General features: G+C 48.8%; 2 protein-coding genes and 1 long non-coding RNA gene across 3 annotated transcripts; 1 reads left to right on the forward strand and 2 right to left on the reverse strand.

Annotated features, from left to right (window-relative positions):
* Window positions 1-109: 109 nt before the first annotated feature.
* On the reverse strand, window positions 110-3,269 carry chrng (cholinergic receptor, nicotinic, gamma). The gene is made up of 12 exons (XM_029131613.3): window positions 3,059-3,269; window positions 2,732-2,868; window positions 2,611-2,655; window positions 2,396-2,520; window positions 2,164-2,319; window positions 1,851-1,948; window positions 1,572-1,772; window positions 1,358-1,472; window positions 1,167-1,281; window positions 831-1,095; window positions 605-738; window positions 110-524 (listed from the first exon to the last, which is right to left on the reverse strand). Exons 1-12 carry the CDS (start codon window positions 3,120-3,122, stop codon window positions 333-335), a joined length of 1,647 nt encoding a protein of 548 aa, XP_028987446.1. The 5' UTR covers window positions 3,123-3,269; the 3' UTR covers window positions 110-332.
* On the forward strand, window positions 1,855-3,059 carry LOC129603277 (uncharacterized). The gene is made up of 3 exons (XR_008693034.1): window positions 1,855-1,988; window positions 2,147-2,743; window positions 2,831-3,059. It is a non-coding gene; the product is annotated as an uncharacterized LOC129603277 (long non-coding RNA).
* Window positions 3,270-4,113: 844 nt separating the features above from the next.
* Window positions 4,114-8,450, reverse strand: prss56 (serine protease 56). The gene is made up of 13 exons (XM_029131792.3): window positions 8,180-8,450; window positions 7,837-8,091; window positions 7,548-7,737; window positions 7,331-7,439; window positions 7,092-7,248; window positions 6,871-7,013; window positions 6,628-6,787; window positions 6,362-6,550; window positions 6,087-6,272; window positions 5,792-5,982; window positions 5,096-5,657; window positions 4,901-5,007; window positions 4,114-4,788 (listed from the first exon to the last, which is right to left on the reverse strand). Exons 1-13 carry the CDS (start codon window positions 8,382-8,384, stop codon window positions 4,615-4,617), a joined length of 2,628 nt encoding a protein of 875 aa, XP_028987625.2. The 5' UTR covers window positions 8,385-8,450; the 3' UTR covers window positions 4,114-4,614.
* Window positions 8,451-12,518: the final 4,068 nt, after the last annotated feature.

Here is a 12,518-nt window from a genome sequence, read left to right on the forward strand (position 1 = left end):
AGAGGTGGAGGACTGAGCTGCAGGTCTGTGCTTCATGGGTACCCTGCGAGGTGATACTGCTCTTAAAATCTACTGTATGAGTGCAGTAAAAAAGGTGCCGAGCCAGCAGTCATTTACAGAAGGGCTTTTATTGCTAAAGATATCGATTTTGGGAGGTTTGTCAGTATCACGCCAGTAAATTACAATGTGTAATCAAGTCAGAGCAGTAAATATTGTGCTGACAACAGATCGCCCTTGAGGACCTGGAGCAAGCGTGTTTAACCTTTGACCTCTGTGACTGCCCACGCTACCAGTGCAGCCATATCGTCTCCATAGTCCCTTTGGTTCTCTGGTCAGCCCTGCACGTCTGTCATATTATTTGTAGGGAGATACATCTTCGGATCCCCAAGGAAAGGCGAGGAGGGGGGCTGGTTGAAATGGCCCATCAGGAAGATTCCTATAGTGCCGATAAAAAACACGGACGCCATGACGATGAAGCAGACCCTGTCAATCACGCGGGCGAGCAGGAACCACTCTTCATTCTCCTGGAGGAGGAACAAAAAGCTTTATAGGTGATGCTTCATGAACGTGAGAACGCGTGGGAACGCATTTTCGTGGGGCTCACGTTCTGGAAGGTGCTCTGTTGCTTCGCCGTTTCAGCGATGTGCTTGCAGGAGGCCACGCACTGCTTCAGCTCCGGGGAGGCCTTCGCCAGACTGGCGCCGAGCTGCTCGGCTGTGCCCACGTCCAGCCCGTCATCTGGAGGTAGAACCCAATCAACCAGCCAATAACAAAGACAAGCAGGCCCTAATACAGGAATCCTAAAGTGCAGGAGTAGTTCAAACACTTACGTAGCTTCTCAAACACTGACTTCATCAAGCCGTTTCTCTCTCTGAGTCTGGCGAACATCAGTTCAGATCGGGATGTCTTTACTATATATTCCTCCGCCTTAGCGATGAGGGCCATGGAGCTGCGGCGCCGGCATGGAACCATGAACACACCATTCCCATCTTTAGCCAGAGGTCCACCGTTCGTTGTCGCGGGGCTGCTGTCGCCGCTTGGTGTCCACGGACGCATCTGCATCCTCAGCAGTCGCGGCAGGATGTTTAGGAAGATCTGAAAGAGGGAATTGATTTATGTTCATTCAGTAGATACACAGTCATAGTCTGACCACACTGTACACTCACCTTTCGCACTTTGTCTGACATCATGTGTGTGTTTGGTGTCCTCAGGGAAATGTTGAGGACTATGACGCAGTTCATCACCACCATGGTGGTCACAGACATCACAAACATGAGATACCTGCCGTCAGACGTCCAAAAATCTCATCATTGATTAGCTCCGTTTTCTTCAGTCAGTTTGAGAGTTTGATGCTTACTTTCCGATGAGAGGGACCGACTCTGACGTCTCAGGAACCTTCTTGGCAATAAGGAAGAGAAACACGGTCTGACCCAGAAGGTTGATAATAGACATTGTGCATTTCTGACCCCCAGCTGTAAAAAATGGTGAGTTGTTTGTGAAAACATGCAGAATACCAATTACTGGAGGAGACATGAGTTTTAATTACAGCCAAGCAAAGAGAGAGAAAAAACCTTTGGCAGGTAAGAAGTAGACGAGGAGGCTGAGGGAGGAGAAGAGCACACAGGGGACGATGATGTTGATGATGTAGAAGAGGGGCTTTCTCTGGATGACGAGGAAGAAGATCACCTCCTGGTAGTCCAGCTCATCTTTACTGTGCTGAGCGTTGATCACCTTTTTGGCTGGCCTGTGTCTGATGACCCACTCTCCATTCTCTAACAAAAAAAAAAAGTCAAACATTTCACATGTCGTACTAACACCGTTTCAGCGAGTCACGTGACTTCATACGGTACCCGTAAAAGCCTGGGGCTCAATGAACACCCACTCCATCGTCTGGTTGTCCTCCTCTTTCAGAACCATCTCGATCTCATTGGCGCTGTACGTCTGAGAGCTGAACACAGGGAGGAAACAACAACTCCTTCACAAAAAAGGTGTTGCCACTGTTTTGGTCGTTATGGGTTCTGTTTGAGTCCAATTAGCTTAGATTTTATTATTTCTAAATTTACTGTTTCGAATTAAAACACAGTCTCTTATTACCGTTATTTCATTATTTCACAAACAATTTTCCTTTCCTTTCCTTGCCCCGAAGATGTCGTTTCAACTCACCGGAAGACCATGGTGCAGTTCTGCCAGTCGAAGGGGAAGTAGTTGACCGTGATGGGACAAGCGCTGCGGTAGATGGCGGGTGGCAGCCAGTACACGCAGCCGTTAGGAGACACCAGGGCGTTGCAGTAGAGAGCTACTTCAAACTGTCCGTCCACGCTACAAACAAAAAGGAGGCTCAGATACAGTGTACATTATTTAACCCAATATTTATTTATTGAGCTGTGGCACCCACTTGTTCTCCAGTATTATGTCTGGCAGCCAGATGCTCTTGGAGGGGACCCGCAGGTCAGAGGTGATGTTTCCGTACAGATGTGACCTGGGTGGCTGGTCCCATCTCAGCCTGTAGTCGCACCATTGCTACAGTCCGTGCACAAAACTGTGGGCTCAACGCTTGGCCTTTTTAAATGATCAACAATAAGCATCGAGGCAGCGAACGTGCATGGTTACCAGTTCGATCCAGACGTTGGTCGTCAGAGCCTCTTCCTTTTCGTTCTGCGAGGAGACAGTTTGGGAAAACGCGTCAACTCAAAGGCCGGTGTGGCCGCTGGCGCTGATGGAGGCCACTCACCAGGGAGATGAGGTTGGTGAGCGTCATCTTGATGGTGACCTGAGTGACGTCATTGCTGTTCTCCTTGGGCCGAATGTTCTTGTTGTAATCCCTCATCAGATCCGCAAAGAGTTCCCCCTCGAGGTTGAGCGCCGCCGCTGCAGACGGAACACACGCGGGTCAGAGCAGGACAGCGTGGCAGAACGAAGTGGAACGGTTCACAACGCCGCAACATTGAATTATAAACTGGGCTCGGCAAAAATTTCGACATCCAGATTCCATAGCAGCAAGTTATATAAAGAACTGTGTATGAGGTGTAGCCGTGGGTCGGTTAGTCAGCATTCCTACCTGCAGCAGAAGTCAACAGCACCCTCACAAAGAGTGACAGAGAGATCGCAGAGCCAGAATCCATCTGCGCCTGCCTGCGTGCAACAACGTCCGAGACGAAACTGCCCTCACTGATCCGACACGCATGGACTATAGCTGAAAGAGGTTGGCACTCGGCCCGTGTGTCTGTGAACGCGTCTGTTTCCCAGCAGAACTTGGGTTGATGTGGAGGTGAAGGCTTAAAGGAATTGTTGGGGGTTGGTGGGAGGCTGATGATTGTTATGGTGTATTTCCAGTGCCACATAGCCAGCTGTCACAATGCGTGACACACACACACACACACACACACACACACACACACACACACACACACACACACACACACACACACACACACACACACACACACACACACACACACAAACAGTGTGTCTGTCTATCATCAGATTGCCAGTAGTTGTAGTAGTGCCATGATCTGTATAGAGCAAATAAGACAAGGAAGGGAGGGAGACGACAACTGTGCAGGTCTGCAAGCCAGGAAGTAAAAAAAGACACACAGTGGTCAGAGCAACAGGTGATAAGTCCTGTCCATTTACAGCAGCACATCTGACACATTTCTGGCCTGTCAATAGTTTGTTGTGTGTGTGTGTGTGTGTGTGTGTGTGTGTGTGTGTGTGTGTGTGTGTGTGTGTGTGTGATTGTGTGTGTGTGTGTGTGCAGCACACAAATAAACACACAAGTCAGACCTGTGCTCGTCAGCTTCTCAGGTCACTCAGCTGTTCCTTATATCAAACAAGCGTCTTATAAAACTCGATCTGAGAACTTCCCTCAGTGATGTGATGATATTTTAGTCTTGTTTGACACCATTGCCTAATGATCACTGTGAACACTTCACAGATTGTGGCTTTGTCACTGTCATCACATAACGCATTTGCCTTTACCTTAAATCACGACAGACAAGAGGAGGCTCTAAAGGTCAGCTGTGATGGGCTACTGCTCATTACAGCACGGCAGCTGCTGTGCTGACGGGAACGCTTTGCATTTAAAGGCTCACATGAAAAGCATCCAACCATCCTTTGAGGGTACGATAAGTTGGATCCCAGCCAAAGCGCAGGATCAGCCGCTTTACTGTCAGCTTTAAAATTCAACTTACATAACAACAAATGACAGCAACATGCCACAGCATTATTAATGATTTTAATTATATATAGATAATTTTTTACAAAAATACAACTTTGTCTATACAAATAAATATGTCCCATAAACAATATGTACAGTTCACAAAAGGCTCAACCTTTGCAAAAGACAATATGAATAACTTACATTATACAAACTTATAAGTTAGACAAGGCCGTGCTTCCAACCACATACATGCTGTGCTGCGATGGGGGTCGAACGTTGCATTCTTACATTCATAATTCTTTTTTTTTGTTTTCGAGCTCTCGTCCAACAAACTCAACAAAATGATGCTGTCCATAGTGAATGACAGATTCATGTTGGTGTGAGAACTTAAGAGCCATCATCTCGTTTATGCGTTGTTTAGTTCCCATGCTTTCTAGCGTGGCTTCATAGTAAAGTCAGGTCTTGAGTGTCTCCAGGGCCAGAGCAATGATCCTTGGCACACTGCGGTAGAACGACTCGTTCTCCAGGCCCACAAGGCTGTAAAAGGTCAAAGGTCGTCCTCCCACTACTGCTCTGACCCGAGCCTGGTACAGTCCTCGTTCATTCTTGGAGCTGAGATCGACTAAGACCTAAGGAGAAGAACAAATCAATTAAAGGAGCAATTCAGATCACAAATCAGTTTTGCTGTTTCAGTCCATCGTTGCAGGTTTCTCGGCCTTCCCTTCTCAAATGATTATTTACCTCTTGGAAGTTCATGCGCAGGTTCTTGTTTGGGATGCTTAAGACCCAGCTGTATGAATCTCTGACTTGGCTGACTTCCTGTGTGGACTCTCTCACTCCTGGACAAACTACAGAAAAGTAAAAGAAAAATTTAAGTGGGATGACACCAATTATGTTAAATAAATTAATTAATTAATTACTGCATGTGTCACATACTTTTCCCGTTGGCCACCGGGATCTGCCTCTTGCGAAGAAGGCTCCGGTATTTTCTGCGGAGGCTCTTCACAGCATGTGCAGCTGGTCTGGGGTCAGCAGTCGTCCCCGTGTGCTCGACCTCGGTCGCTGCATGGACAGAAGTTGTCGACTGAACTGGAAGTGGAAGAGCTGAAGATGTCACCTCCGCTCCGTCTCCGGGGTCAACAGAGGTCAAATCCTGTGGTGAGAAGCTCTGCGTGACAGCAGGAGAGGACTCTCTACTGGACGAGGTCGCTCTCTGTGGCCCATCTTCGGAGACAATCCCATCTTGTGTCCTTAGTTTCAAATTTTCACTCATCCATGCTGTTAAAAATGACCAGGACTCCTGTAGTGAGGAGGAGCCGGCGTAGTCTGATGTTTTAGACAGTGTTGGAGTAAAGGTTGGAACGTTCAAGGGAAGATTCTGGAGGAAGGTTGTGTCCAAGTGCAGAATGGGAGGAGCAGCTCTGGAGTCCAGTTTGGAGCGCAGTGCCGCGATAGCAGCTCGGTAGCGTTCCTCTAACTGACGGACCGAGTCCTCTGCCTGGAGACGATAAGTGGAATCAACACATGTTGTCACGAATACTTCATAAAAACCCAAAGAAAATGCCTAAACTGCCATTTACCTCAACATTCAATCATTAGATCACAACAGCTGTAAATTATCTGCAAAGCTACCTGCAGGAAAATGTCATCCTCCCGCCTCCTTGGTGTGGAGGAGACATCAGTGCCCTGTTCATCCATGCCCTCCGCCAGGTTGCTCAGGTACTTCTCCCAGTCGTCCACCGAAGGTCCCACTTCTTGGAACAAGCCAAGGGGTGCTGCAGAAGGACCATGCTCCTCTGGGCCACCAGCGCCATCTAGCTGTTCTGCATGTAATACAACACCTGTTACAACTGTGACAAGCACACGAAGTTTTAATGTCCAACCACTGCCTGAGGTTTTTGGTGGGGGTAGAGGGTTGTTCATGTACCTTCAACCTGAGGGAGGCCTTGGCTCACGTCCCGCCTCTCTCTGCCGTGACTGAAAGCTGTGCTGTAGATGTGCTCCACCAGCTGAGGCAAGGTCTGCGTGAAAAACATCAGGTCCACTTTGTCCCTGATGTAGTCCTCCGCCCTCTGGAGTAGGTCCAGCAGGGACTGCAGGAAGGAGCGTAACTCTAGGCGGCAGGGAGGGGACCAACCATTACAATCCTCTCTACGAGCAGATTTTCAAATTATGTGCAGATTTTCTCAGAACGGAACTTACGGCATTTCTTAAAGCGCGTGAGGCATTTGTCCTCCCCCGTTTGCCTGCATGCAGCGCCACTCTGTCCAGGAGGGCAGGTCAGAGCGTAGAAGCGGCAGAGAGAACGGAACTCCGACCTCTGGTCCTCCTCGGCCATTTCTGTTGTCTTCAGAAGCTCTGGACACGTCGGCTCCCGGCTCCCAAAGGACTCTATGGAACAGACATATGGTTACATGGATGCCTCAGAGACCGTTCGTGATTTATGTGCACTCGTAGAAGAAACGCACTCTGTATCTCAGCCTGAATCCAGTCGGAGAATGCAGCCACCCGTGTGTAGACCCCAGGTTTGCCCTTCTCCCCGCAGCCGTCTCCCCAGGAAGTGATGCCATACAGCTGAAAACGTCCTGACAGACGATCCTGGTAGATCAGAGGACCTCCAGAATCTCCCTGACAAACCCCATAAAGTAAATGAATATAAGACAATTCAAGAACAAAAACCTTTGGAAAACCATTGTTATTATGTTCCTCACCTGGCAGGAGTCAATGCCTCCTGAGAGGTAGCCAGCACACAGCATGGTGTTGGTGACCAGCTCTTTGCCCAGAGAGCTCTTACAAGTGCTCTGAGGCAGAAGGGGAACTTTGGCCTCCATCACCACATCAGCAGACGGTCCATCTGCAGAGAGAGACACGTTTAAATATATCCAGACAACGTCCCTTTCCTTCTACAGTTCATCATGTTCGGTCCACTCACCCTCATAGACGGACCCCCACCCCGCTACCAGACACGGGCTGCCGGTAGCTGGCTCCGTGCCGGAGGGGAGACACACCGGGGTGACACGTTCAGACAGGACCGCTGGGGACGTCAACTCCACCAGCGCGATGTCGTTGTTAAACGTCTTTGGGTTGAACTGCAGGAGGAGGAGAACGTGCCGGTGATCGACTGAGCTGGCCGGGAACGCAACAGGGCGTCGCAGCACGCCGGCTCATTACCTTAGGGTGAGGGATGATGCGGTTCACCCTGAGAACCTGCTCGCCGGGGTCGGTCTTGGTTATGTCGAACTCTCCCACCACGGCCGACCAGTAGCTCTCGCTGCGGCTGCTGTAGAGGTCGGAACAATGGTCGGAATTAGCCCAGCAGTCGATGATGTTACAGGCAAATCGAACATCGAATTTAAGTGGGAGCAAGGAGTCACGTGTGTGCACTAACCCGGCAAAACAGTGGGCGGCGGTGACCACCCACGAGCTGTCCACCAGGACGCCTCCGCACATCAGGGCACCCTCCAGCTGCAGGTTGACCAGCCAGGGCCAGCTTCCTGGGGGAGCAGGGGACCCACCTACGATCCTGGACCGGGGCTGTGTGACGTTTTGAGCTGACACTGACCTCTGACCACACACTGCTACTGGGACAAACAGACAGACGGCCATGTTGAGAAGCGGAGCCTTAAGATATAACGCTGGAGAAAACACCACGTTTGTGCCACTCATGCCCCCCTCACCCTGAGCGTGCGTCTGCGTAGCAGGTTCCAGGTTCTGCATCGTGTTAAGGAGGCTGCACTGGAGGACTCGGGCGCTGCAGCTCTCACCCATGACCCGGATGCAGCCCTCCTTGTCCAGCTCCGACGGCGGACAGCGATGCTGGTAGTAGGCACAGGCCTGACTGAGAGCCCAGCTCCGCTCGGCTTCATTTTGGAGCTTCTGGGCTTTACCGATGACATTACAGCTGGGCTCTGACAGGGCAGTGGCAGGTGATGCTGTTGTGGCAAGATGCAGGGTTGAAGGAGATGCTAAGAAAGACAGTGTGACGCATAACTGAGGATGGAAGCGGCTGTTTGTACTAACAACAGGATCCCGATCGCTGTCCGCAGTCCTGAAACAGACAGGAAACGCAGCCCCGGCAGCCGGCCTCGGCCCGACTCCTCTCAGAGGATGCGCGCTCCAGAGCGGACAGGGCACTGGTCATGGCTGCCTCTAAAACCACAGTACCGCGATCAGACAACGCTGCACAGAGATAGAAAAATATTAAAAAATTAGAGATAGAGAGCATACAGTAAGAAAGACAAATCCATATAAACAATAAGTTAAAAGTAATATTGTGTCATCCTATTTATCTCGTTAGATGCAAGCAGTGCAGCTTTCTAGGGTCTGTGATAGTACACCTCCTTCGCCCATGATGCTGTTTGAGCTCTTTGGTAGAAGCTAACTCGCGCTCGGCGCGTTGCTGAGGCTTCTACGGGCACTTCAATCAAACTGCCGACCCTGCAGCCCCCCTCCTCTGGCGCAGCACATCACAGGAAACCAACAACAACAATGCTGACTGAAGACTTAATTAGAAGGCCAGGGCTGAGCGGACAGGCATGGACGGGCTGTGGGGCGACTGGAACCCCAAAGATCCTTGTTCTGAACACTCCCAACAGACACCAGCATTCGCTGTGAGTCCACAAAGACAAGCTACCCTCAACACTACAGCCGGAAAAAGCGCTAGTTTGATTTGAATGAAGCATCAACCAACCAGTGTTGGTTTAATGTTTCACATTCAGTAATAAACTTGCTTCTACTGTTGATTCAACTCATAAAACTGAAACACAAGTTGTCACATTTGAGAAGCAAATAAGTTCTACGTGTTTCATGGGTCTTGCCTTTAAGTGCGCTCTGGGGCATCCGGTACACCTCTCTGCCCGTTGGGGCTCCCAGCAAGCCGTCGAGTCCCATAAGCAACAGTGATATGAGTAAGAGCATGGTGTCAGAGCATCAGACCTCCAATGAGAATAGCCTGTGGTTATCCCAGGTCCTTCTTGGCTTGTGTCTCCCTCCTCCTGACACTCTGGGCTCTCAGGGCATCTGTCCGTAAGTTTACTTAGAGGAACAATAGGTGCCTGGAGTGGTCCTCGGTATATATAGAGTCCCCCGGGGAAACACCAGTAAGAGGGAGGAGGGTGTGGATAGGAAGAGAAAGGAGGAGGGTGAGAGGAGGGTGAAATGGTCCCATGGCCAATACACAAACAGATGAATTCATTAAGACTGTGACAGCAAATCGGGTGCAACTTGCCAAGGCTGGACATTACAAAGAGGTTTGGTTCTATGAAAGGAGACAGAGGGAGGGAGAGCGAGATAGAGAGAGGGAGGAGGGGACGGCCGAGCGATTGGCTGGGCGGCGGGGAAGGGGGTGTCGTTCTAATTCATTAGCGTGAGAGGACGACGGGAGACGGTTCCACAGATAAGGGTATGGGCCGATGCGGCACCGGGTGTAGAGCGAAGGACGTCCACGCACGTCCCAGAGGGTCACGGCACAAACGAAGAGAGAGTCGGAGACGGAGGCACGTTGAGCAACAGGAGTGTGCGCAGAGAGGGAGAGGGAAGTGTCTGCCGTCCCGCAGGCCCCTCAAAGAGGGCATTGTCCCCGGCATCCCTCTGAGGATGCCCACATCAAAGCCGTCCCCCGGGCATCACTTGGCCGCCGCCGCCATTGATCACTTACAGTCCTTTATCCAGCCCATTAAAATATTGTCAGTTCACATCACTTTTGTCTTTCTCTGCTGAACTCTGCTTTAGTTACATAAAGAATACAGTAAGTTTCTCAACACGATTGGATTTTCATTTCGGCTGCACACAGAATCATTCATTGAACAAACCAACAGCATTTTGTGTTTTTATATTTGCTTTAAATACAATTTTGCACTGTATATTTTTCAGAGGCCAAGGAAAATAGGCTAGCTCCTGTTCAAGCTAGCTTGAGCAGGAGCTTCAAGTGAGGCTAACATGAGCAGGAGCTAGCCTCCTAAAATACATATAATAAAAATATTTTCTCACCAACAGAGTGAAGTGATAAAACCCAGGACTAAATCATTGTGTAAAGTGTAACTATAATTATAAGGTTAATATTTGATTTGTTGCATGTTCACTCAGATTCAGGCCTGTCAATCATTGCGAGTATGATCTGACTGCATTTTCACATTGTCCTACAGTAACTTCTGTTCTAATAAGACCCATGTAAATAAATGCATATTGAGAAACAGCCCAGAGACAGTGATCAACAAAATACAAGCAGCAGTGTCGGCAGCCCAAAGGACGGCTGCAAATTGGAGTCAACTAACGGGCCGAACAATAAAAAGAGCAGCGGCTGAATGTAGCGGCTCGTTATCAAAGAGAATCGTCCTGGTGCCACAAGCCGGCCCACACTGACAGCAGCTCACGTACGTGTTCGACAGCGTGTGACAGTGTTTGGGTTTCAGTGGCGAAGTTCTTGATGGTGGGAAAGAGGAGGCCGGGATTCAGAGGCCGATTAAAGGCGACCAGGAGTCACGTCTTCCTTCTCCAACCCCGCTTGCAGACGTTTGTTTGTGTGTGTGTGTGTGTGTGTGTGTGTGTGTGTGTGTGTGTGTGTGTGTGTGTGTGTGTGTGTGTGTGTGTGTGTGTGTGTGTGTGTGTGTGTGTGTTCGCTTGTGTTCACGGTGTCCCAGCCCCCTCTGTAAACCCAGGCAGCACAATGGCCCAGAGATCTGAGCGCAGACTCAGGCGGAGCGGGAACAGCATGGGACAAATGGGCGGCACTCTTTCATTCTCTCCATCCGTTTGCCTTTGATGTGCTTTGATTAATTCTCCTCCTGTTCGCTCTTCCTTCATCTACCCATCAAACAGTATTCACAGGCTGTGAATACCGCTGTAACTGGTGAAGAACAACCTCAGCAACTCCTTCCTTCACAGATTTGGTACATGCTCCAAGTTTGAGCTTCACTGCTCATTCTAGTAAGTGCAAACTGAAGTTAACTGTCCAAAGAGTTGCCAGTACTGTTTATTACTTTGGCTATAAATTGCACACGCGTAATAGGTTTTAAATCTACAGCAGTCTGTTGAAACGCATCTCACTGGACTTTTGTTTCCCTCACTTAATTTGCAGCAACTCTATTGCCCTTATGCAAAGTAATCTGCCTTCATGTATTAAGGGGGTACGCAAATAAAGTTGCCTGCAGTAACAGCACATGATGATTTTATTTATGAATTAATAAACTGTCTAAATATTTTAGTGAGAAATATAATCTTTTTAAATTTAGGTTTGATGTCAGTCTGTTGACGTCTGTGTTTGACCCAGCAGGGGGCCGGACCAGCTTCAGATTCATGTGATCGCATCATGGTCCGTCCACTGTAGTAGTTCTGAGTCATAGCCTTTAGGCTGCACGGGCTCATCACTGAGTGCCTGCCGGACAGGGTTACTTAAAGAAAACGTGCAACGCTCACCACAAAGCCCAGCCACAATAAGAACCTTAACAGCAGTCACGTTGAATAACACCCAGGTATTGTGTTCAGTTATGAAACCATTTCTCCCATTGTCTCGAGCAGAAAACAATTGAAATCTAGGTCAGTGGGCTACGCAGCCGAGAAGAGCTTCCCAACATTTCGGAGCAGACACTTATAGCCCCTGTCGAAGCTGCTCGTCTGCACAGACATGTATTGGGTCATTGTTAGACACGTTGCTAATTAGATCTATTATGACCTCAACAATCCCATTAACTGCCATTATAAACCCATGATAACGGCCATGTGCCTGAATAAACTTATGGAAACATTGAAGAAATGCTGGAGAAAACAATAACAACAGCACACATGTTTACATAAGGAGAGTAAGTTATAATAATTGAATTCCATGTAATTTATTTAAATTTAGTTTTGAATTAATTCTTAAAGTGTCTCGTAGGAATATGGGAATCGTTCCTCAGCTAGTGGGTGTACAGTATGTTACTGTATGTGTGGGGATCATATGTTATGATGCCAGTAGCACTTCTGTTTAGGTTTACAGTAGGTGAGCTGCTCACGTCATCTAAAGTGACGGCAGGTTTAGATGCCTTCACTTGTCCACTTCCTCATCTGCACACTTGACAGCTGATCTGGTGAACAGTGAACATCTACACAGAGTGATCACAGTCCATGAAAGGGCCCTCAGCTGGTTTAAAAAGGCTGACATCTAGTGTTACAATACTAGAAGTTCATGGGCTGCGGGTCAGAGTGAGAGAGAAGCTCTGCTGTGAGTGCTCTGATCCACGTGATTTGAGTTTGTGTCGGGTGTTGAATACAGTATATGGAGCCAAAGCAATTTTAAAAGCTTTAAAAGCAAACACTTTACACAAGTTCATAAACTGTATATACTCTTAGCAGCTGTTACAGATGCAGAACATGAAGTTTCTAA

This window comes from Betta splendens, chromosome 17, assembly GCF_900634795.4.
Source record: "Betta splendens chromosome 17, fBetSpl5.4, whole genome shotgun sequence".
In the NCBI taxonomy this organism is placed as follows: domain Eukaryota; kingdom Metazoa; phylum Chordata; class Actinopteri; order Anabantiformes; family Osphronemidae; genus Betta; species Betta splendens.

Bases quoted from the DNA above. Each gene is read 5' to 3' on its own strand.
- chrng (XM_029131613.3), bottom strand. From the start codon at position 3,122: ATGGATTCTGGCTCTGCGATCTCTCTGTCACTCTTTGTGAGGGTGCTG. The intron at 1,473-1,571 runs GTTTTTTCTCTC...CATTTTTTACAG, and splicing joins CTACTTCTTACCTGCCAAAG to CTGGGGGTCAGAAATGCACA. The intron at 1,096-1,166 runs GTGAGTGTACAG...TCCCTCTTTCAG, and splicing joins TGTCAGACAAAGTGCGAAAG to ATCTTCCTAAACATCCTGCC.
- prss56 (XM_029131792.3), bottom strand. From the start codon at position 8,384: ATGCTCTCTATCTCTAATTTTTTAATATTTTTCTATCTCTGTGCAGCG. The intron at 6,273-6,361 runs GTAAGTTCCGTT...CCTGCCGCCTAG, and splicing joins CACGCGCTTTAAGAAATGCC to AGTTACGCTCCTTCCTGCAG. The intron at 5,658-5,791 runs GTAGCTTTGCAG...TATCGTCTCCAG, and splicing joins AGGATGACATTTTCCTGCAG to GCAGAGGACTCGGTCCGTCA.